The sequence below is a fragment of the Oppia nitens genome, unplaced genomic scaffold (genome assembly GCF_028296485.1).
Source record: "Oppia nitens isolate AA-2021 unplaced genomic scaffold, nextdenovo-longstitch-racon4-pilon3 scaffold1_pilon_pilon_pilon, whole genome shotgun sequence".
Taxonomy (NCBI): Eukaryota; Metazoa; Arthropoda; class Arachnida; order Sarcoptiformes; family Oppiidae; genus Oppia; species Oppia nitens.
The window spans coordinates 10,947,912-10,974,296 of NW_026533199.1; the positions used below are offsets into that span (position 1 = coordinate 10,947,912).

The 26,385-nt window shown below is 20.3% G+C and overlaps 3 protein-coding genes across 3 annotated transcripts; 1 reads left to right on the plus strand and 2 right to left on the minus strand.

Annotated features, from left to right (window-relative positions):
* Positions 1-7,511: 7,511 nt before the first annotated feature.
* Positions 7,512-8,212, minus strand: LOC128952438 (cysteine-rich venom protein 1-like). Its single transcript, XM_054297838.1, has 2 exons — positions 7,991-8,212; positions 7,512-7,782 (listed from the first exon to the last, which is right to left on the minus strand). Exons 1-2 carry the CDS (start codon positions 8,064-8,066, stop codon positions 7,559-7,561), a joined length of 300 nt encoding a protein of 99 aa, XP_054153813.1. The 5' UTR covers positions 8,067-8,212; the 3' UTR covers positions 7,512-7,558.
* A 600-nt stretch (positions 8,213-8,812) lies between these two features.
* On the minus strand, positions 8,813-11,270 carry LOC128952260 (SCO-spondin-like). The gene is made up of 4 exons (XM_054297617.1): positions 11,035-11,270; positions 10,658-10,882; positions 9,680-9,913; positions 8,813-9,086 (listed from the first exon to the last, which is right to left on the minus strand). Exons 1-4 carry the CDS (start codon positions 11,108-11,110, stop codon positions 8,869-8,871), a joined length of 753 nt encoding a protein of 250 aa, XP_054153592.1. The 5' UTR covers positions 11,111-11,270; the 3' UTR covers positions 8,813-8,868.
* A 3,904-nt stretch (positions 11,271-15,174) lies between these two features.
* LOC128951429 (sodium-dependent serotonin transporter-like) lies at positions 15,175-25,634 on the plus strand. The gene is made up of 12 exons (XM_054296675.1): positions 15,175-15,444; positions 16,013-16,147; positions 17,111-17,345; positions 22,443-22,581; positions 23,199-23,333; positions 23,477-23,580; positions 23,736-23,860; positions 24,309-24,421; positions 24,618-24,749; positions 24,865-24,964; positions 25,064-25,164; positions 25,305-25,634. The coding sequence occupies exons 1-12, from the start codon at positions 15,297-15,299 to the stop codon at positions 25,632-25,634; spliced, it is 1,797 nt and encodes a 598-aa protein (XP_054152650.1). The 5' UTR covers positions 15,175-15,296.
* The last annotated feature ends 751 nt before the right edge of the window (positions 25,635-26,385 follow it).

A 26,385-nucleotide genomic window follows, 5' to 3' on the forward strand; every position in this document is an offset into this window, starting at 1 on the left:
ATTATAGTATATATATATATATATATATATATATATATATATATATATATATATATATATATATATATATTATTTTTGTCGTAAACATATTTATATATGTACCAGTACAATTATGGTACTGAAAATTTGTACTGATTTTTTTGAGGAAAGTTTTTTTTAATTTCTTATTTTGAATGAATTTCATTGAAGTATAAAAATATTATTATAAATTTATTTTATTTTTTAAAAAAATTGACATATGTTATCAAATAATAATTTCTTATTATAATAGTAAATATAAACTTTTTAGGCATAAAAAATATATATATAATTTTATTATAATTATAAGATTCAAATTTTATTTTATAAATAATGGTGACCATGATAAGGGCATTAAATATACAGTACTATAATATTAGCTACTGTATTGTCAATAATTATATACAATATTATTAGTATATGTATTTTTTAAATGTAAATAAATAATATTTTTTCATAAATATAAAAATGAATTATGTAATATTTAATTAATAATTTATATTTTAAATATAATATATTTATACAGGTGAGGAGAATAAAGTTGAAGACGTTTTTGATGAACGATTTGCTTGATATGGCAAATATTGGATAAAAGATTTTTACTAAAAAATAATCTGCAAATATGTAAAATTGTTGTTATATAAAATATTTTAAAATCTAATTAAAAATTTGGCTACAATTTACTTTTAAAGTTGAGATATACCTTTAGACATTTTTAACCAAAATTATTTTAGTTATTTTTGTTTGTTTAAACGAGTATTTTAAATATTAAAAAACTGATATTTTTTGGGGACATAGTAAAACTTAAAGGCATCATTTGCTAAAAAATTAAATTAATTTTTAATAAAAGCAATAGTCGTTTTGACCATTTAAAATCTCTATGGACAATAAAGTTATTATTTTAGTTAAAATCTGTATTAATAGTAAAAAAATAACTAAATATGCTCTAAATAAATATAATATTATTAATTTAAAGATATCTTTAAAAAAATATTAAATACTATAAATTAATGATGAATATTTTTGTCTAAAACTTTACAGTCTTAAACAATGATGAGATAGAGTATATCTTCAAGATTTTCTATATTTGTTTTTTAGATATTTATTAAAATTTTGTTTTATAATTTAATTTTGATGCATTAAACATGACTGTATAAAATGCGAAAAATATAATTTATTTCTCAACTTTAACTAGAGTAAATTAATGTAATTATTTATTGCTGATAATTTTTTATATTAATGTGATTTTGCTTTATTAATTTAAGCAATTTTATAAAATTTTGCTGCGGATTTTTAAGTTTTAGAACTAATTAATTGTTTTTAATTTTAATTTTTTAATTATATGTATTATTATTACAATTATTAATTTAAATTCAGTTATTTGAGTTATGTTTAACTTATTTGATTTGTCTTTTGACTTGGAATTTTAGAACTTTTATGCAATTTTTTAAACTAATGTTTACATTTATTATTAGGAATTATGATTTTTATAACTTTTTTTGTTTTAAAATATATTATTATTAAATACTAATATTAATTATTGTTTAAAAATCACTAAAAGTGTATTTCAACTTTGAAAGTAAATTGTAACCAAATTTTAAATCGTATATTAATATAATTTTTATCACACAATTTTACATATTTGGAGATTATTTTTCAGTAAAAAAATAATATCTAATATTTGCTATATTTTGTAAATCATTCATCAAAAACGTCTTCAACTTTATTCTCCCTATCTGTATATATTAAGTAAGTTTTATATATTATATATATATACATAAAATTAAAATAGAAAAATTATGAATAATATTTATTAGAATATTAAATGTAGTTTTATTAATAGCAATATTATAATTTTAATAATAATTATTTATTCACAAATTATTATATTATAATCAACAACTCATAACATGTTTACAAAATTATTAGTTTTGTTATTATTTTAACAAATCGTTTACATGAAAATTTGTTACATGACTTTTAATGATTTTGTTTGATTTTTTCTTTTAAAAAAATTAATTTTATAAAATGATTTATTACAATAGTCTTGATTACATTATATTTCACTAAACAATAAAATCATAAATTAATGTAAATATATAGTGTCTTTTATAGCAACAAATAATCTAAATTATAAAATTTACATATATTTAAAACTAATGTTATAATATTTAATAAAATATAATAATTATAAATACCTGTATATAAATATATTTATCACATAATTTCTTTATATACTAATTATGTTTGATTAAAAAAAATATTATATAAATTTCTATTAAACTAATATAAACATTTGTTTTTTTATTATGAATTTATTATGTAATAAAATAAGATTTGAATATAAGATTTGTTAATAAATGTTTTGAAAAATACTTATTTATAATTTTTTAAAAATATTCTAGTCATAAGCCATATTAAATTATTCAAAGTTTATAAAATAAACAAAAATAAAATAGAAAAATATTAGATACAATTTAAAAAAAACAGTTGAGAATGCTAGAAATCTCGCAAGAAGCAAACTTTAATGGCTTAAAATAATAAAATAAATTTTTAAAAATAATAAAATACCCCACATATGCATTACTAAAATTAAATAGTTTGTATAAATTATTATATTTATAATATTTGTTATATTACCAAAAATATTCATTACTGATAACCCTTAGTTCATATGATTCGTATTAAAACTAAAAATACTTATTGCTGATAACCATTAGTTTATTTGTTATATTATAACCAAAATATTCATTGTTGATAACCCTTAGTTAGTCTATATGAGTCATATTTATAGCTGAAATCAATTAATTCATTTCATGGTCATAAGCATTTGAAAAATTAACTAGGTCATATTTAGAAATATTAGTAAAAAATAGATATATACTATTACAGAAAATCATATTGTACATTTTTATGTTCTATATAAATCCATAAATAAAAATTAAAAAATTCAATATTTTGAAAATTTGCAAATCAAAATACGACATACAAACAGACATACACACACATACATTCCAGAAAACAAACTTCATTCAAAGTTTGTTTAATATATCAATAATATATTTTTTTGAATAATTAAGTTACTAAATGAATACTGAGTGGTTAATTAGTAATAAAAATATTTTTATATAAAAAAACTAAAAATACTGTGAAATAAATTATCCTTATATTGCAATATATTTTTACTAACTTAAAACCTAAAATACGATTAACCTATTTATTTATTTTATTTTTACCATAAATCTTCTAATTTAATTATATAGTATTTAATAAAAATATGACAACAAATAAACAAATAATACTTATAGTAATAATAAATAATTAATAATTTTTATAACATAGAAATAATTTAAATTAAACACTAATTGTAATATTTTTCAATGATAGTTTTATTTTTTTAATATTAAATTATCATATTCTATATAAAATTATCTAATCTAAATCAGCAAACAATTGAAATTATTACTAGAATATATAAATTTATTTGATTATTATATTTAAACGAGAATAATTAACAATATAATTTAAAAATTATTAAAAAAAAATATTTTCTATTGACAATGAAAATAATAATCATATTTATTATCAACATTAAAATTTTAATATCTTTTAGTTATTAAATGAAATTTACAACATATATAATTATTAACAATTTTTCATATTATTTTTTTAAATTACAACAATTAGAACTATAAAAATAATAATAATGTTTATTAATTTATAAAAATTATTATTAATTTATTTATATAGCATTTTTATGAATTTTTATTTATCTAAAATAATTGTATTTTAATTATTGTAATGTTTATTTATGAATTATAAAATATTTTTTGTTTTATTTCAAAATCACTTATTTTAATATGTAGTAATAATAAGTATTTTTATAATAAAATATGTTTTAATTTTAAAACAATATTAATATAAATCTTTATTTAAAAAAAATAATTTAACATAATTAACAATTAAATTAACATAATCGTTTACATAATTTGAACACATAAATAATAATTTAATAAATAAGATTAAATTTTAAAATAAAAAAAAATAAATTAAATAACTTAATATTTCAAAATCTTTTATTAGTATTTATATTAAATTTAGAAAGAAAATTAACATTAATCAAAATATTATAAAAATAAAATTTAAACATTTAATTAAAAAAAATAGTTGATTACTATTTTTTAATATTAGTTAATATATTAACATTTCTATTTAATAATAATAATATAAATTATTTATTCAATTATACGGGATATGATTTTATCAATTATAATTTATAATACAGTACATAATATATTATAATCTTTTAAATCATTATTTTGCTGGTAATCCTACAAAACATGTCGATCTGTGTACACATTGGCCTCCTATGTACTGAAGCACATACGGTTCCTTACAGTCACAACCGGACATACAATTATTGGCACAGGGGACCATATAGTCTTTACGTACTCTTTCACAAGTCATAGGACAGGTATCGGCACATTCATTGTACACCTGTTTGATTGGATCACATTGATTACTAATTGAGACTAAAATATAAAAAATAAATATTATTATTATTATTTATATAATCAATGTGTATATTATTTAATATACATGTATCTATTTTGTGAAGTAATACAATAAAAATATTATCTTTAATTTCTACTAATTAATTAGTATAACTAATATTATATATATATATATACATAATATACATTATATACCTGATTCAATATAGACAACATTAATAATGAAAATAAAAGTTGCAATCAATACTATTTTATCCATCATTATTATCAATAGAAATAACAAATGTTTTATTGTTGAAACAAAATTTAACCTAGGTTAAAATTGAATATTAATTTGCTTTTTTGAATATAATTATTTACAATTTGTTTAATGACAATTATTTAAAATAGCTTTTCAAACTTATTAAAATTAATTTTTAAATATTATTAAATATCTAATTATATTTCATAAAAAATTAAATATGGCTGCCAGATAATGATAACATATGGGCATTTACTGACTAAATTAAATACTTATATTTTTAATAAATAATATTTTTTCTATGTATATCTATGTTGTTTGCAAATACTGTAATAAACATATGTGTAGTAAAAAATGCTAATCATATATATACCCGCTTTGCTTACTGTTACCTAAAGATTACTTTACAGATTAAATTTTACAATAAAAATATATTAATAAAATAACTTAATTTTTAAAAATCTTTTTTATTAGTATTTATAATATTTTTTTAAAATTAACAATAAACAAAATATTTTAACAATAAATTTTTTAACACATAATTTGCAAAAAAATAGTTAAAAATACAAATTTTGAATAGCAGTTAATATATTAATATCTCTATTTAATAATATTATATAAATTCTTTAGTCAATTATTCCGGATATGATTTTATCAATTATAATATTATATAATGTTTTTAGATTATTATTTTGGTTGTGATCCAACTAAACATGTTGACCTGTGTACAAACAAACTTGTTGTAGAACAAATTTGAGCTAGGTTAAAATTAAATATTAATTTACTTATTAAATATAATAATTTACAATTTGTTTAATGACTACTATTAGCAAAAGTTATTATGCAAATGGCTTTTCAAACTTATTAAATTAATTTTTAAATATTAATAAATATCTAATTATGTTTCATTTAAAAAAATTAAATATGGCTGCCAGCTAATGATAACATATGGGCATTTAAAATAAAATACTCAAATTATTATTAAATAATATTTATAAATAAAATAATTAACAATTTTTTAGTTTATAAGCTACAAAAAAAATAATTAATACAAATGTCTTATAAAATAATAAATATATTAGATATTAATTTCTAAAAAAATATTTCTTAAAATAAATATTAAGTTAAAAATATAGTTATTTGCAAATAATAAACATATGTGTATTAAAAACAATGCTAACCATATATACCCGCTTTGCTTACTGTTAACTAAAGTTTACTTTACAGATTAAATTTTACAATAAAAAAATATTAACAAAATAACTTAATTTTTAAAAATCTTTTTTTTTATTAATATTTATATTAAATTTTATTTTTGTAAATATTAATATTAATTAAAATATTTTAATAATAAAATTTTTACACATAATTTGCACCAAAAAATAGTTAAGATTACTAATTTTGAATATCAGTTAATATAGTAATATTTTTATTTAATAATAATAATAATAATAATAATATATAAATTCTTTAGTCAATTATATACCGGATATGATTTTATCAATTATAATATTATATATAATATTATATAATAATGTTTTTTAAATCATTATTTTGGTAGTGAATCTATTAAACATGTCGACCTGTGTACACATTGGCCATCCTTTTTGTCGAGCACATACGGTTCCTTACAATAACACCCGGACATACAGGACATTATACATCCCTTTATGTAGTCTCCAGTGCTTACAACATCTTGACAGGTAGTCGGACACATAGTACCACATTGTCGGTACTCCTGTTTCACTGGATCACAGTTATGACGAATTGGCCCTAAAATATTTTAAATAATAATAATAATAACTATTATTAATTAATCATTAATGTGTATATTATTAATACATTTGTTGAACTATTTGTATTTTATAATAATAATTTATAAAGTAATAGAAACATTATCATCGGTTTTTTGCAACTATCATATAATCATAATATATATATAATGTATACCTGTGAAAAATGATTCAATATACGTAAAATTAATAATAATAACAGTTAAAATCAATACTATTTTATTCATCATTATTATCAATCGAAATAACAAATGTTTTGTTGTTGAAACAAAATTTGCGTTTTTAAATTTTAAAGATTTATAATTTGTTTAATGACTAACTATAAGCAAAAATTTATTTGCAAATGGCTTTTCAAACTTATTAAAATTAATTTTTTAAATATTATATCAATATATCTAATTATGTTTTATAAATAAATTAAATATGACTGCCTTCTAATGATAACATATGGGCATTTAAAATAAAATACTTAAATTTAATAAAATAATTTATAATTTTCTAGTATATGAGCAACAACAAAATAATTAATATATTAGATATTAGTTTTTTAAATATATTTCTTAAAATAAATATTAAGTTAAAAATATAGTTGTTTTCATATAATAAACATATGTCTAATTAAAAAAATTTTAACCATATATATCCGCTTTGCTTACTTCTATCTAAAGTTTAATTTACAGATTAAATTTACAATAAAAAAATATTAATAAAATAACTAAATTTTTAAAAATCATTTTTATTAGTATTTATATTAATTTTCTTTTGTAAAAATTAACATTAATTAAAATATTTTAACAATAAAATTTTAATACATAATTTGCACAAAAAAATAGTTAAGATTACTAATTTTGAATATCAGTTAATATAGTAATATTTTTATTTAATAATATTAATAATAATAATATATAAATTCTTTAGTCAATTATACCGGATATGATTTTATCAATTATAATATTATATATAATATTATATAATAATGTTGTTTTAAATCATTATTTTGGTAGTGAATCTATTAAACATGTTGACCTGTGTACACATTTGCCACCCTTGTGGTCAAGCACATACGGTTCCTTACAGAAACAGCCGGACCTACAGGCCATTGGACATGCCTTTATGTAGTCTCCAGTGCTTACAACATCTTGACAGGTAGTCGGACACATAGTACCACATGATTGGTATTCCTGTCTCTTTGGATCACAGTTCAGACGATATGATCCTAAAATATTAATAATACAAAATAATTTAAATAATAATTATAAAAATAATAATAATAATCAATATTATTAATTAATCATTAATGTGTATATTATTAGTACACTTGTTGAACTATTTTTGTTTTTTATAATAATAATTTTTAAAATAATAGAAATATTATCATCATTTTTTTGTAACAATTATAATCATAATATATATTTAATGTATACCTGTGAAAAATGATTCAATAGAGACAACATTAATAATGAAAGCAAAAGTTGCAATCAATACTAGTTTATTCATCATTATTATCGAAATAATAAATGTTTTGTAGTTTAAACAAAATTGAGCTAGGTTAAAATTAAAATATTAATTTGCTTTTTTAAATTTTAATAATTTATAATTTTTTTAATGACTACTATTAGCAAAAATTTATTTGCAAATGGCTTTTCAAACTTATTAAAATTAATTTTTAAATATTAATAAATATCTAATTATGTTTCATTTAACAAAATTAAATATGGCTGCCAGCTAATGATAACATATGGACATTTAAAATAAAATACTTAAATTATTAAAAAATAATATTTTTAAATAAAATAATTTTCTAGTTTATAAGCAACAAAAAAAATTAATACAAATATCTTATAAAATAATAAATATATTAGATATTAATTTTTTAAATATATTTTTTAAAATAAATATTAAGTTAAAATGTAGTTGTTTTCAAATAATAATAAACATATGTGTATTAAAAACAATGCTAAACATATATATATATATATATACCCGCTTTGCTTACTTCTATCTAAATTTTACTTTACAGATTAAATTTTACAATAAAAAATATTAAGAAAATAACTTAATTTTTAAAAATCTTTTTTATTACTATTTATATTAATTTTTTTTTTAAAATTAACATTAAATAAAATATTTGAACACATAATTTGAAAAATATGGTTAAGATTACTAATTTAGAATATCAGTTAATATAGTAATATCTCTATTTAATAATAACAATAATATATAAATTCTTTAGTCATTTATAGCTGATATGATTTTATCAATTATAATATTATATATAATATTATATAATTTTTTTGAATCATTATTTTTGTTGTGATTCAACAAAACATGTCGATCTGTTTACACATTGGCCTCCTTCATACTCAAGCACATACGGTTCCTTACAGTCACAACCGGACATACAATTCAATGGACATATAGCCGGGATATTTTTACGTAATCGTTCACAAGTCATAGGACAGGTAGATGCACATTGTCGGTACACCTGTTTGACCGGATCACATTGTGTACTAATTGAGACTAAAAAATAAAAAATAAATATTATTATTATTATTTATATCATTAATGTGTATATTATTTAGAATACATGTTTCTATTTTTATGAAATAATACAATAAAAATATTATCTTTTTTCTACCAATTAATTAGTATAACTAATATATATACAGTATATACAGTATATACCTGATTCAATAAAGACAACATTAATAATGAAAGCAAAAGTTGCAATCAATACTATTTTAATTATTATTATTATCAATCGAAATACAGTAACAAATGTTTTGTTGTTGTAACAAAATTTAAGCTAGGTTAAAATTAAATATTAATTTGCGTTTTAAATATAATAATTTATAATTTGTTTAATGATTAACTATTAGCAAAAATTTATTAGCAAATGTCTATTCAAACTTATTAAAATTAATAATATTTTTAAATAAAATAATTTCTAATTTTCTAGTTTATAAGCAACAAAAAATAATTAATACAAATGTCCTGTAAAATAATTAATATATTAGACATAAATATTTAGTTAAAATATAGTTGTTTGCAAATTATAAACATGAGTGTATTTTTTTTTAAAAGCTAACCATATATATACCCGTTTTGCTTACTTATATCTAAAGTTTGTTGTGATTCAACTAAACATGTTGACCTGTTTACACATTGGCCACCCTTTTTGTCGAGCACATACGGTTCCTTACAGAAACATCCGGATTCACAGATCAATGGACATGCCTTGAATCCAGGACTTAAAATATCTTCACATGTATCCGGACATCTTGTACCACATTCAAGGAACTCCTGTTTCATTGGATCACAGTCCTGACGAATTGGCCCTAAAATATCTTAAATAATAATAATAATTACTATTATTAATTAATCATTAATGTGTATATTATTCATACATTTGTTGAACTATTTTTGTTTTTTATAATAATAATTTTTAAAGTAATAAAAAGATTATCATCGTTTTTTTTTGCAACTATCATATAATCATAATATATATTTAATGTATACCCGGGAAAACTGATTCAATATAAACAATAATGAAAGCAAAAGTTGCAATCAATACTAGTTTATTCATCATTATTATCAATCGAAATATCAAATGTTTTGTTGTTGAAACAAAATTTAAGCTAGGTTAAAATTAAATATTAATTTGTGTTTTAAATATAATAATTTACAATTTGTTTAATGACTAACTATTAGCATAAATTTATTTAGAAATGGCTTTTCAAACTTATTAAAATTAATTTTTAAATATTATTAAATATCTAATTATGTTTCATAAAAAAATTAAATATGGCTGCCAAATAATGATAATATATGGGCATTTAAAATAAAATATTTAAATTATTAATAAATAATATTTTTAAATAAAATAATTTATAATTTTCTAGTTTATAACTTATAAACATCAAAAAATAATTAATACAAATGTCTTGTAAAATAATTAATATATTAGATATTAATTTTTAAAAATATATTTCTAAAAATAAATATTAAATTAAAATATGGTTGTTTACAAATAATAATAAATATATGTATTTTTTTTAATTGCTAACCATATATATACCCGTTTTGCTTACTTATATCTAAAGTTGGTTGTGATTCAACCAAACATGTTGACTTGTTTACACATTGGCCATCCTTTTTGTCGAGCACATACGGTTCCTTACAAAAACACCCGGACCTACAGGACAGTACACATGCCTTGATTCCAGAGCTTACAACATCTTGACAGGTATCCGGACACATAGTACCACATTGTTGGTACTCCTGTTTCACTGGATCACAGTTATGACGAATTGCCCCTAAAATATTTATAAAAAAAATAATAATAATAATCACAATAATATGTATATTATTAATACAGTTGTTGAACTATTTTTGTTTTTTATAATAATAATTTTTAAAGTAATAGAAACATTATCATCATTTTAATCATAATATAACTAATGTATACCTGGGATAAATGATTCAATATAGACAACATTAACAATGAAAATAAAAGTAGCAATCAATACTAGTTTATTCATCATTATTATCAATCGAAATAACAAATGTTTTGTTGTTGAAACAGCTAATTTGAGCTAGGTTAAAATTAAATATTAATTTGCGTTTTTAAATTTTAATAATTTACAATTTGTTTTAATGACTACTATTAGCAAAAATTAGTTTGCAAATGACTTTTCAAACAGTATTAATAAATTTAAACATATCTTTCATCTAATGATAACATATGGGTATTTGAAATTAAATACATTGATTATGATGTAAAAAGACCATAATTAAAAGTATTTACTTTTAATTATTATTATATTAAATACCAAAAATAAATAATATTTTCAAATAAAATAATTTACAATTTTTAAGATTATTAGCAACAAAAAAATAATTAATACAAATAGCTTGTAAAATAATGAATATATTACTAATTAATCTTTTGAATATATATTTTTTTAAATAAATATTAAATTAAAATATAGTTGTATGCAAATATTGATTTAGTTTTTTTTAAAAAAATATATTAGTTATATATTCTGTAAAATATTTTAAAATTATTTTTTAAAAATAGATATAACTGTACAGTAGTTACAAAATTTATTCATCAAATAGAAATCTCTATGCATTGCTTTGGTTACTACTATAGTCTATAGATTAATACAAAATATAATTTTGTAAATTTTTTTTGGTGTATATTTACTAGTGTGACCTAGAAATAACTTTATATATTTTTCTATAACTAAGTGATGTAAAATATTTTTGGATAATAGTGAGTGAGTGAGTGAGTGAGTGAGTGAGTGAGTGAATGAGAGAGAGAGAGAGAGAGAGAGAGAGAGAGAGAGAAAGAGAGAGAGATAGTTAAGATGAGTTGAGTTTGGATATGATAACTGTTGCACAGAAAAACAACTTTTTGATGTCTTTTATCCTAAACGACAGCAAAAATCAATAATAAAATATTTGACTCCTGTGTGCTTAGCATCCCTGTCCCTGTAATACATACAAAACTCTGTATACTAATAGTACTGTATATACATTATATGCATATCTCTCTCTCTCTCTCTCTCTCTCTCTCTCTCTCTCTCTCTCTCTCTCTCTCTCTCTCTCTCTCTCTCTCTCTCTCTCTCTCTCTCTCTCTATCTATCTCTACTCTAATAGTGAATGATATCTCTCTTTAAGTGAAGAGAGAGAGAGAGAGAGAGAGAGAGAGAGAGAAATTGATGAGTAAGTGGTATACAGAGTATAGTATTGTAAGATAGATATGTATAGTGAAAGTCCTGGTAATAGTGTTGTATCACTGATAGCGCAAACTGAGTAACATATTTATACAGTATATATATATTGAATATATAATATTATATATTGTATATACACTTACTGTATATGATGTGCTGAAATGAAGTTGATTATTATTATTGTATATATATATATATACAAAAAAAGGGTGTATTAAGTAGGACTACAATAGATATATTCAATAATAATAATGATTTTAATAATAATATAGATAATAAGTTTTTTTAAATACTTGTCAGTTTTGGTATATTATATATTTAGTACATAATAGTTGTTAATTTATTTGAATAAGTAAAATACAATATTTAATAGTTTACCCTGGATAATATTTGATCAATCGTCAGGAGCAACAAGCTAGATTTAGTAAATATTTTTTATATAGTTATATACTTAATCTCTCTCTCTCTCTCTCTCTCTCTCTCTCTCTACCGGGGAAAGGGTTATACTTGTTTATCGGGATCGTTACCCCATTGGATATCATCCTATTATTTTTATTATTATTAAAGCAATTCCTGACACACTAACTGTGCTCTATGGAGAGCAAGAGTTAGATAAAACTATATATACAGTATATATATATATATATAGTACAGTATATTATATGCCTATTAGGATAAGAAACTGTATTTATATATATATATATATATATATATATATACGGGGATTCATAGAGCAAGCACTAGTAGGGAAAAATAGGTGTCGATGCTATTGGAGGAGTAAGAAAATCTGGACTAATAGTAGTGAATATGATAGATATATACAATACTATACAGTACTGTTCAATACCAAACATCTAGTATTATATCATTGACAGTAGTTGTAAATGATCTCAAAATTTATATACAGTTATATATATATATAATAACAATATATACGTTATATAATATGTCAAATGATGTCTAAAGTTTTTTTATGAACTAAAAAAAAGTTAACCGAAAAAAATATAATAATAATAATAAAATAACATTTACTTTATTTTACGAAAAAAATTGTAAAAATATAATTTTAACAGTCCATTCTATGGTGTGCTGTTATACAGTGTATATATATATATATAACTTATCTATGCCCTAAATATATACAGTATATATTCAAGAATTTATTATTTATAATAATAATAATACAAACAAACCTATAAAAATTATAAAAGATTTTTATTTAATTATAAATGTTAAAAATTATATACTGTATATCTATTGTGTATTATTAACTAAATTAAAGTTATGTTTATAGTTAATATAATTGTGCCATCATTGTGTGTTAATGTATAATATTATTTGATACTATTTATGTTACTTACCTGTTGCATAATAGTAATAATTTAGCAAGTTTAATTTTTGCAAAATTTTTTTTATTGATGTTTATTACTTATTTTTAATAATAACTTGTAAACTTGTAACAATTTAAATAATTTTTTAGAAGTTTAATTAAAATTTATATAATAGTGATAAAATTGTTGAACAATTAATGTTTTGTTGTTGGTGTTATTGTTGCTAATAATTATAGTTAATAAAAATTTTATAATTATTTTAAATTTGTTATTAAAGTAATTAATCTTAATAAATTATTAAATAATGACATTATGTTATTGTTGTACAATTGTTATAATAATAAATTGATTTTAAAGTTTCAATTATTTAATATTGTAAAATATAGTGTTGTATTTATATATTATAAAAAGATATATTTATATATAGTATATGCTGTATATATATAATACTCTATATTGAGTTAAAATATTTTTTTTGCATAAATTATACGGATTTATAATTTTTCTGGAGAAACGACAAATATTTGTATAAAAAAAACTTTGATATATTAATTAAATTAACTTACATTAAATTTGCTTATATTGTTGACTATATCTATCTATATCTATATATATATATACTGTATATATATATATTGTCAAATTAATTTTTGATGTTTTAAATGATGATTTATTTTATATTAACTATACTATTATATTAATGTGTTTTTTATAGAAATAAATATATATAGATATATATAATAGCAGTTTAATGAGCTTTTAAATCGGATTTAACATATCATTGCACATATATAATAAATTTATATGTTTAAACGTTTTATACTATCAATATATATATAAATATATATTGATATAACAGTTGACATGAAATTACTGTAGAGTTATAATACAGTATAAAACTCTACAACAAAAATATCTACAAATAAAGTCTTTTAAAAATTATAACATAAATCCCATAATAGAGAGAGATATATATATATATAAACTGTATTTTGACGGTCTCTCTCTCTCTCTCTCTCTCTCTCTCTCTCTCTCTCTCTCTCTCTCTCTCTCTCTCTCTCTCTCTCTCTATCTATCTATCTATCTTTAGTATTAAATCTAAGAACCGGGAGAGAGAAATGGATAAAAAATATATGGCAAACATATCGTCTATTTTTAATAGTACTAATACTAATACCAATAATAATAATAATAATAATAGAGAAGCTTGTGCTGCAGTGACCGACACCGATACCATCATCACCACACCCTCCACCACCACCACATCCAACAACAACAACAACAACAACAATAGTGTCAATATTAAAACTACAACAACAAACAGTACTGATATACAGAAAATAAGTAGTAATTTTAAAGACTGTATCATCAAAAATGTTGATAAAATTACAAACAATAATAATAATAATAAAATCATTTCCGAAGAAATACAATACGTGGACACAAGTATTGCCGACATAGAAGAAGAAATTATACGCCAATCGTCGACAATGGCATCGCTGCAGTCGGTTCTGGCCATAAGCCCGACAAACACAAGTCAGGGATTACAAAATTCACGATCGGCCGGACAGTTGGCCGCCGATGCCAATGAGGCCACCGGTTTGGGCGGCGGCGGCGGCACCGGCAGCTTAAGTATTAACAAAAGCAATTCGTGTTCAATGGACTGGCGCTACATCACAGCCCGACCGGTACCCGAACGGGAAAATTGGGACAAAAAAATTGAATTTCTATTAGCAGTGATAGGGTTTGCCGTCGACTTGGGTAATGTCTACCGATTCCCGTTTATATGCTATCGTAATGGTGGGGGTATGTATGGTTGCAAATTATGGTGTTTTTTTGATATGTTTTTTTTTGTATTTATTAATTTAGATTATTAGTATTATTTCGGTTTATTTAATAATTTTTTTTTAAAAATATTTATAAGTTTTTTTTACTATAAAGTTATTTATTTAGTTAAAATTATTGATTTAATACTATTGTCTAAATTTATATAATAAATGTTTTTTTTATTCAATATTATTTGTTTTGACTATTATTTGTAAACTAATTAAGTATAAATTAACAGTATTTGATTTATTTATTATTGAAAAAAATATGCATAATGAAATTGTATTTATTTATTTTATTTTTCAAAAATATAAATTGATATTTAAAATTTATTTGTTTTATATAGTTTTGTGAAATATAAAAATAAAAAAATAAATAATTTTTTTTTATTTTATCAGCAATTAGATGAAGTTATGCATTTACTGTAAGATTATACGCTCTATTAATTACATAATGTTACACAAAAAAATATATTAATTAGTTTATATTTCATTAAATAACCCAGTTTATTTATATTTTATTAATATTGTCTATTAATGTTATCTAGGTGCATTTTTAATACCATATGTTGTAATGTTGATATTTGGTGGACTGCCATTATTTTATTTGGAGCTGGCATTGGGTCAGTACTATAAAAGCGGTTGTATTACTATTTGGAAAAGTTTATGTCCAATAATGAAAGGTATTATTTTTTTAAAAAAAACTATTATATATTTTTAGTATTAATATAATATGTATATTAATTTTATAAAATATAATAACTAATTTTAATTTTAAATACAATTGATATTAATAAACAAAATTAAAATTGTATTGATAAGAAAAAAATATTTTTTATTTATTAAATAATAATTGTATCTATTTCTAGTAATTATATTGTTAATTGCAATTATTTTTATGTATAAAATATAGTTTTTAATAAAATAAATATACATTATTTGTAATACAGTTATTATTTATAACTATTTGGTTAACTTTAGATTTAAATCACTTATAGTTTGTTATATTTATATTAATTTTTCAGTATAGTCTAAAAATAGTTTCATAATTTCATAAATTTATTTATATTAATACTTTTTTTATAGAATTATTAATTGTTTTTTATTAATTATATTAGATTTTTATCCAGTTTTTTTAAATAGCAATAAAAAGTTTTTAATTTCCTATTTTATCTTTTTTATGTAAAACAAATTAAACATTTTTTTATTGTTAATATCTTTAGTGCTTTAAAAAATAATTGTCATATTCTGTATAAAGATTTACTATATAAGGTTTATTATATACTGATAAAAATAATAAATAAAATTTGTAAAATTTAAAAAACAATACAATATTTACTGTCAATTAAAAACTAAAAAAAATATCTATTGCTAGATTTATACTTTATATTTATAAATTTAATTATTTATTTTTTATTAAAATTATTTTAATAACTATTATATTTACATATTAAATAAACTAAAACTTTAGATAGAAAATATATTTTTTAAATCATAAAAATTTTTCAATATTATAAAATATTATTAGAATATACAAACCAAACATGTTATAAGTTATATATTATATTTAAAAATCATATTTTTTTAAAACTTACCTAGACACTAAACAAAATGTTTATTATTATTTGTTGTTGCAAAAAAATCAGGTATTGGTTATGCCATATGTTTTATCGATCTGTACACTGGTATGTACTACAATACAATAATAGCCTGGGCATTCTACTACCTGTTTGCATCGTTGGCCTCCCTGAGCACATTTGAACTACCCTGGACCAAATGCAATAACACATGGAATACAGCCAAATGCAAAACAATGGAATTTAGACGTAGTATTAATGGTACGAATACTGATGATGTTAGTCCAGCCCAAGAATATTTTGAGTAAGCTAGATCAATTAATTAAGTAATTTAAATATTTATCTTTTTAAAAATTGTTTAAATTTTAATATATATAATTATTTACTATAAATACCTAATTTTAGTATGTATTAAATATATATATACACTATTATTTCAATTTGTTTCTAATTTATTTTCTAATATTTTATTTATTTGATTTTATTGGGAATTTTTATTTATTGACGATAATCTATTATATAATAGCAAAAATAAGCAATATTACAATTTTTTTATCATCAAATAGCTAGTATATTTAGTAATATTAAGCATATTTTAGCTAGTTTATTGCATACAGTATTTAAATTGAATTAAAATTGTTAATCGGCTTTTATTTTAATAATATAAAAATACTGTACAGTACTTATGTTTATAAATGTTTTATGTCTATAAAGTCTATAAATTTCAAAAATAAATAAAATAATCTAAGTAATTTTCTATAATTTAAGACATATAATTATTAGTTTTTTAATTAAATCCTATAATATAAAATTAAATAATATATTTATAGTTTATATTTATATCATATTTATTAAGAGTTAACTATCATTAGACAGTTGTCAACTATATATATATTGATTTAATGGTGAATTGATTGTTTAGTAACTTCTCATTGGACTTATCAGCAAAAAAAACTTTATCCCATAAATTAAATTATGCTATTATTGTACAGTATATATACAAAAACAAATATATAATAGATAGATATACTGTATATGTATATAAGTATAATATAATATGAAAATATTTTTTTTGTGCTTTTATGTATGTGTGTGTGTTATCAATGATTTCTTTCTCATTATTTATTTATAACACATTATATGACACTAAATATTATTATTATTATTTTTATTGTTGATAAAATACACTTTCAATATATGTGCAAAATATAATGTAAATATATATATTTTTTTAAATAACTTAATGAATAATAACTTTAAATAATATTTAATATGAAATTTTTAGATAAATATTTTGATACATTTATTATGTCTATCAAAAAATATTATTGATGCCTTAAAAAAAGTGCTATCATATAAATTTCATATCATTTATATTAGTAAATGTTTGAGTTAATTATCATTTTTGTTTTGTTTAACCGATTGTTAATATTTTTAATTAAAATAAAATATTTATATATATATATATTCATAAATATTTTTAATTAATTATTTAAACAATTTACTGATGCAAACTGCGTAAGTAATGTAAATAATACAACAAAATATTTAAAAATCAAATTTCATTTTTTTAGTCAAAAATATTTTTTTAAATTTAAATTAATTTTTAATTAATATTTTTTATTAAAAAATACATTACAATGTGCTTCAGGTATATAATAATATATATATAATTAACAATAGTTTGCTTTTTAATATACAGTATAGGTATGTATAGTGTGTATGTTTTTGTGTGTGTCTATCGTTTAATAAAATTTTCAAAACAATTATTATTTTTGAATCAATAATTGAATAAATAAATTGTATTTATTTGAATGTCAGGAATTGTGAAGATAAGAAAATATCAAAAAAAAGTAAAAAGCAATTCAAGAGAATATTCATTGAATACTATTTTATTATATTAACTGTTTATAAATATACTGAACTTATATGCTATTTATTTGATAATATATATACATTTGATTTTATGTGACATTTAATTAAATTTCTACACTCACTCACACACACACACACACAGAGAGAGAGAGAGAGAGAGAGAGAGAGATGATTTTACTTAAACATATTTAAATAAAAATTAATTAATAGTTCATTAATAAATGTGAAAACTACATTCAAATATAGCTAAAATATTTATTTCATAATAAATATTGTTGATGTTTACGATTGATAATAATAATAATACAGTAATAATACCAATTAATTAATTGACCAAAAATGGACAAATGTTGATTGAATGTAATAAAATAAATGTTTATATTTATTATTATTAAATTGATTAAAGTAATAATACTTACATACGATATAGTACTGTATATATATAGTATAAATTTATATCAATCTTTATATATTATAACGAATATACAGTAAATACAGTACAATATATACAGTATTAATACTCTATATTAATATAATACATGCATAAAAATTTAAGTCTTAAAATTATAATAAATTGATTTATTGAAACTGTAAATAAAATTATTTTTATACATAAACAATAAGATAAGTGATAATTATAGTTTATAAATTATATATTTATTTTAATATTAAGTTTATATATATAAGTTTTTTTTAAATGAAACCAGTTTAATATTTGACATTATAGTTTATAAATAAGTTTTTAAAAATTAATATTATCTCTATATTAAACCAGTTAAGAATGCTAGAAAGCATTTTCAGAAAAAAAACTTGAATATCATTGAAAACCATTAGTTTTTATAATTATAGCGGCTATATAGTATAATACATATAATATGACAATGTCAAAATATACTCAACTTTAGTCATGTAGAGTATCAAATGATTCAGCATGACAATATAAACTCAACTATATCCATGTGAGGTATCAAATAATTCAGTATGCCAAAATAAACTCAACTATATCCATGTGAGGTATCAAATAATTCAGTATGCCAAAATAAACTCAACTATAGTCATGTCTAGTATCAAATGATTTATATAACAAAATAAACAACTATAATGATACTTTTAAATAAATGAATTTTGATCTATTATACATTATTTTTGATGCTCTATACAATTCTAAACGTTAAAAATTTCCTAAATTTTTTTTTATACATTTGCCGCCATTTTTTGAAAAAAATAAAAAATAATGCTGATTTATTATATATTATTTTTGATGCTCTATATAAACGATAAACTAAACGTTAAAATTTTTACCTAAATTTTTTACTTTATCCGCCATTTCCTCTATGTTCCCGAAGAGATATCAAAATTTTAATGCATATTTCTTATGCTTATTTTTGATGCTTTATTCAAATCTATACTTAAAAAAAATTTTCTTAAAATTTTCTTTATTTTGGCAGCCATTTTCTCTATGTTCCCGAAGAGATATCGAAATTTTAATACAATTTTTCAATAGATTATTAGTAGTCCTTTAACCGAATCTGAAGTCAGAATTTCAAAATTCGCAAAATGAAATGCTACACACACACACACACACACACACACACACACACACACACACACACACACACACACACTAAAAAGGCTCATATAGATTTCAGAAAACAAAACTTTTCAAGTTTTTTTTTTGAAAATAATTATCTTGATTTAAAATGAATATATACTGTATATATATATATATATCAGGGTTAAGCAAGGTTTTGGATTTTAGGGGGGGGGGGGGGGTAGACCGGGGTAAAATTTACAAAATTCTCAAAAAATCTTGGGGGTATTGGGTGGGGTAAGATTTTTATTGCATTTTTAAACGGCAATTTTTTCAAAAATCCAAAATCAAGGGGGGGGTCTAGAGAAAATTCCCTAAAAATTCCTTAAGTTCCCGAATATTCCCATGTAAATTCAATAAAATTCCCACAAGTTCCCGTATAAATTCCCGGGAAAATAGGTAAAATTTCCAAAAATATAAAAAAAAACTTAAAAAACTTAAAAATTAACAAAAATTTTAATTTTAATAAAAAATAAATATTTTTAAAAAAATTTTTTTTAAATTAATAAAAACTTAAATTTTAACAAAAAAAATAAAATAATGTATTTAAGATTTAAAAATAGTTGATAAAAGCATTAATGATACACTATGAGTTATTTTTAGTATTTTAATAATTTTTAACTTTTAACATAATTAATTTTTTAAACAATACTTAATGTTTATAGTTTGTTATATATTTTTATTTTTATACAAATACTGACTGAATACTACTTATTTAACTCAAATTTCGTTAAAGTTTAATTATATTAAGTACAAAATTGAAAATATTTTTAAATTTTTTATTTAAAATTTAAAAATTATTAATAAAAACATAAGTATTTATTGTTTTATTAACTTCTTAAACTTATATTTAAATTGTAATATGATTACTCTTTTCAACAAATAGGTAATTTTTAATTTTTTAGTTTATTTTAATTAAAATAATGTTATTTTTTGAAGACTTTTAACGTTATTTTAACTATTTTTAATCAATAATTAGATTTTTATAAATATTAAAAACATAAAAACACTTACTAAAATAGTATCAACTAAAATTAAAATTTTTATAAATTTCAAAAAAATTTTCGGCGCCTTCGGCGCCGAAATTTTAGGGGGGGGGGGGGGGTCATTTCTCCTCGTTTTTAAGCGACAATTTTTTCAATTTGGTCAAAAAGTCTGGGGGGGGTAAAATCCCAATTTCTCGATCTTAGGGGGGTATTTTGGCCTTACCCCCCTACCCCCCTTACTTAACCCTGATATATATATATATATATCAGTCAAAGTTAAATAAAATTCATGCTTTTTATATTTAACTATTTTTTCATCAATAATATCTACTTTTATTTTGCTCATAATAATGATAGTATTTATTATTTTGGATATATATATATAAATTATATATAACTTAATATAAGATTAAATATTAACTAATTTGTTTTGAAATAGTTGTCATTGTTAATTTGCTTGAACACTTTCACCATGGCAATTGATAATTTAGCATTTTTTGCATATATTTGATATAATACAAGAAAAAACAACAATTTAGTTATTTTTTTTAATTTAGATATTTTTTTTAAATATTCAGTATATATAGTAATACAAAATAAATATACTGTTTTTTATTAATTTATTTTAAATTTAATGATATATTTAAAGTTAAGACAACTGATTATTTTAATGTTTTAAAAAAAATTTATTGATCATAATTTCTAAAAAAACACAATTAAAATTTACAAGTAATATATAGATTTAGTAAAAATTAATTTTACTATTTTTTTAATTTTAAAGTAACTATTTAATTAGAAATTGTTGTAGAAATAATAAACATATTAAGCATGTACAGTATATACAGTTATATACAATTATATTACTGTATACTATTTATAATATAATATAAAATAATTTTATTATTATTAGTATTATTTTTGCAACATTTTATTTATTTTTTTTAAACAGATATCAAGTGCTGGAAATGCATCGGTCGACTGGTATCGACTCAATTGGCCCAATCAAGCTATCCCTTGCATTTTGTCTGATGATGGTATTTATTTTGGTATATTTTTCATTGTGGAAAGGCGTCAAAAGTACAGGAAAGGTATGCAATTTCAAACAATCATTATATAAAGTCTATATTATTATGTGTGTGAGTGTGTGAGTGTGTGAGTGTGTGAGTGTGTGAGTGTGTGAGTGTGTGAGTGTGTGAGTGTGTGAGTGTGTGAGTGTGTGAGTGTGTGAGTGTGTGAGTGTGTGAGTGTGTGAGTGTGTGAGTGTGTGAGTGTGTGAGTGTGTGAGTGTGTGAGTGTGTGAGTGTGTGAGTGTGTGAGTGTGTGAGTGTGTGAGTGTGTGAGTGTGTGAGTGTGTGAGTGTGTGAGTGTGTGAGTGTGTGAGTGTGTGAGTGTACGAGTGTGTGAGTGTACGAGTGTGTGAGTGTGTTATTATTATTTTATAATACAAGATACTTATAGTTTACCGGTTGTAAAGTTAGTATAATAAATAAAATACTTTAGTTATTATTATTAAGTATACAGTAATATAATACATTAAATAATATACAGTAAACTATAATATTTTTAGTTATAAATAAACTTTTAAGCATTTTTTTGTTTAGATAAATCGATAAGTATTATAAATGTTATTTTGTTTTTTATGAAAAAAATATGTACCTAGATATTTAGTAAATATTTTTATTATTTTTATTATTTTTTTTAAAAGGTCGTATGGGTTACGGCACTGATGCCCTATTTTGTATTATTCATCCTGCTCATTAGAGGGGTTACATTGGATGGATCGATGGACGGCATAAAATACTATCTGTACCCGTCATGGGATCGCCTATACGATATAAATGTAGTTATTTTAAAAATAATAATTATAAATTCAATAAATAATTAATTATACATAAAATAGCATAATATTTTTTAAAAATTAGTTTATTAATCATTAGTATTTTATTTTTAATAATAAATTTATTATTATTATTAATAACTAAGGTATGGATTGACGCTGCGATGCAAATATTTTTTTCATTGGGTCCCGGTTTTGGTACACTAATGGCACTGTCGTCGTACAATAAATTTCATAATAATTGTTATAGGTTAGTTTTTCAAATTTAATTTTTTTATTTAGTTTTTTTTAAAAATAAAATATATAAAATATAATTTCTTTTAATTAAATTTTTTCCACTCGTATTTTAATAATATTTTTTTAAATTTAAATATTAATTTATCAAATTGTTTTAATGGGGTCTAGAGATGCCATATTAACGTCAACTATAAACTGTTTGACCAGTTTTATGGCCGGTTTTGTCATATTTTCAGTATTGGGATATATGGCCAAAAAAATGGCCAAAGATATTAGCGAAGTGGCCGCTGGAGGTAATTATATATTTTTCAATTATATATATATATAAATACATTTTATTTTAATGGCAATTTTAAAAATTAGAAAAAAATATATTTATGTAACATTAATTTTTTTCATTAAAAATAATAAATGATAATAATAATAAGGAAACTGATTAAATACTATATTATTATAAATATTTTCTTATTATATTTAATTATTTGTGGAAAGTAACTGTAAAAAACACAAAATATTATTAAATATAATATAATAAATTAGATTATTAATAGTTAACTATAATTTATATATTTATTATTTCAAAATCTATAGTGTATTATTGTTTAGCAAACTTTAACTATTATTTTTGTTTAGTAATATTTATTTACTACACTTTTGTTTTAACTAATGTTAATTAATCACTGATGGGGGTACAGTTTTAGTAAAATAATTATTTATTAAATATATTTTTTTTGTCTACAGGTCCGGGACTGGTGTTTATTGTCTATCCCGAAGCCATTGCCGAAATGCACGGTTCGGTATTTTGGTCGATACTGTTTTTTGTTATGCTCATCACACTGGGCCTTGACAGTACCGTATGTGTCTATATATATATATATTTATTTTTTGTTGTCAACCAATTAATTAATTAACAGCATTATTATTAATATTAATTTTATAAAAATACTAATAATAATTAAAGTCTATAAAGTTATAAATAAATTAAAACTAACAAATAATAACTAAAATGCATTTTTTATTATTATATTTAATTAATAAACAAATAAAAAGTTTGGCGGTTTGGAGGCAATGATTACCGGTTTGTGCGACGAATTTCCAGCTCTATTGCGGCGAAATCGTGAAATATTTGTAGCATTTATTGTCATATTTATCTATTTATGTGCCATTCCTACCACTACTTATGTAATTAAATTGTTTGTTTTTTTTTTGAATGATAACTAATTATTTAATTAAATTAAATTATTAATAATAACAATAATAAATATTTTTTTTTAAAAATAATAATATATCTGACCAGGGTGGAAAATATGTGCTCGAATTGCTTGAAAATTATGGCATTTCATTGCCCCTATTGTTTGTAGTGTTTATCGAAACTATTGCCGTTTGTTGGTGTTATGGTAAGACTACTACTACTACTATAAGTTAATATTAATTTTAGTTATAATTTATTATAATTAAGACATTTATTTTCTTTTTAAAATAAATCATTAAAATAGGGAGCGAAAAGTTTTCCTGTCAAATAGAGGAAATGTTGGGCACAAAACCGGGAATATTTTGGCGCATCTGCTGGAAATTTATTAGTCCATTATTTTTAGGCGTAATAAATAAATATATATTTTTATTATTATTATTATTAAATTAATATATATTATCTCAAATAGCTTTCAATTAGTTTTTGTTAAAAATCCATCATTTAATTAATTTCTATTATTTGTTATTTTTTTCTATAAAAAATAGTTTATATTTTTTGCCGCACTATTCGAGTACAAGGATCTGGTAATCGGCTCCTATGTCTACCCAAACTGGTCTATACTGTTAGGCTGGACTATAACACTGTCGTCGATGACATGCATACCCTTATACGCTATCTATAAGTATCTATCGCTAAGCGGCCGACCTATTGAACGCTTTGTCAAGTCGTTTAAGCCCGAGTTGGACGTCAGCACCGGCAGCTATGGCGGCCGTCCGGGAGGAGCGGCGACCAGTGGTGCCGATACAGCACACGGCGTTCAACAACAACAAAACGAAATCAACAAATCCATCAAATCTATTATAAGTCATGTTTAAAAAAAACTTATCATAAATTATGAATGTATACTATACTGTACTGTAATATTGTGATTGTGTTTTATTCAAATGGTTTGTTTGTAACTAACTTTTAACAAATAATTAATGTAATTATTAAATATTAATATATATATATATATATATATATGATATGATATGATCTGATAAATGTGTATCAATTAGTGTGATTCAAAAATTATTTTATATTATCTAATATGTTGAATATTTTCAATAACAACAACAAAAATCATTTAATTATTTTAGTTAGTAATTTATTCAAGGTATTAATAAATTTATTTATTTAAGCATTATTTTTATTGTAAAATGTATTGTATTATATTGTGTATTATATTTTAAAGTTTTATACTGTAGTAAATTAAATGTAATTTATTAGTTAATTTAGACATTATGTGTTGATTATGCATCTGTATATTATTGCACTATTGTTATCATATACTCAAAAAATAACTTAATGATTATATTTAGATATATAAATGTATATTTAAAATATTATTAATGTTTGAAATATATCAAATTTAATTCAATATTATCACTCAATGTTAGTGAAAACTATTATAAATTATACCAAATACCAAATAATTAGTATAAATAATAATAATAGTATAAATATTAATAATAAATATTGTAATAATTGTTGTAACAATAAAATGTAATATTTGAAACGTTGTTAAATAATAATAATAACTATAATAAAATTTATTGTTAACTTAAATAATTAGATATAGAAATT

What these genes read in the sequence shown, in the direction of transcription:
- LOC128952438 (XM_054297838.1), bottom strand. Translation starts at nt 8,066, where the DNA reads ATGATGAATAAACTAGTATTGATTGCAACTTTTGCTTTCATTATTAAT. An exon ending in TATTGAATCATTTTTCACAG is followed by an intron (nt 7,783 to 7,990) that starts GTATACATTAAA and finishes TTAATATTTTAG; the next exon opens with GATCATATCGTCTGAACTGT.
- LOC128952260 (XM_054297617.1), bottom strand. Translation starts at nt 11,110, where the DNA reads ATGATGAATAAACTAGTATTGATTGCTACTTTTATTTTCATTGTTAAT. An exon ending in TATTGAATCATTTATCCCAG is followed by an intron (nt 10,883 to 11,034) that starts GTATACATTAGT and finishes TAAATATTTTAG; the next exon opens with GGGCAATTCGTCATAACTGT. An exon ending in ACAACAAACTTTAGATATAA is followed by an intron (nt 9,087 to 9,679) that starts GTAAGCAAAACG and finishes TTTATTTTTTAG; the next exon opens with TCTCAATTAGTACACAATGT.
- LOC128951429 (XM_054296675.1), top strand. Translation starts at nt 15,297, where the DNA reads ATGGACTGGCGCTACATCACAGCCCGACCGGTACCCGAACGGGAAAAT. An exon ending in ATGCTATCGTAATGGTGGGG is followed by an intron (nt 15,445 to 16,012) that starts GTATGTATGGTT and finishes AATGTTATCTAG; the next exon opens with GTGCATTTTTAATACCATAT. An exon ending in GCGTCAAAAGTACAGGAAAG is followed by an intron (nt 22,582 to 23,198) that starts GTATGCAATTTC and finishes TTTTTTTAAAAG; the next exon opens with GTCGTATGGGTTACGGCACT.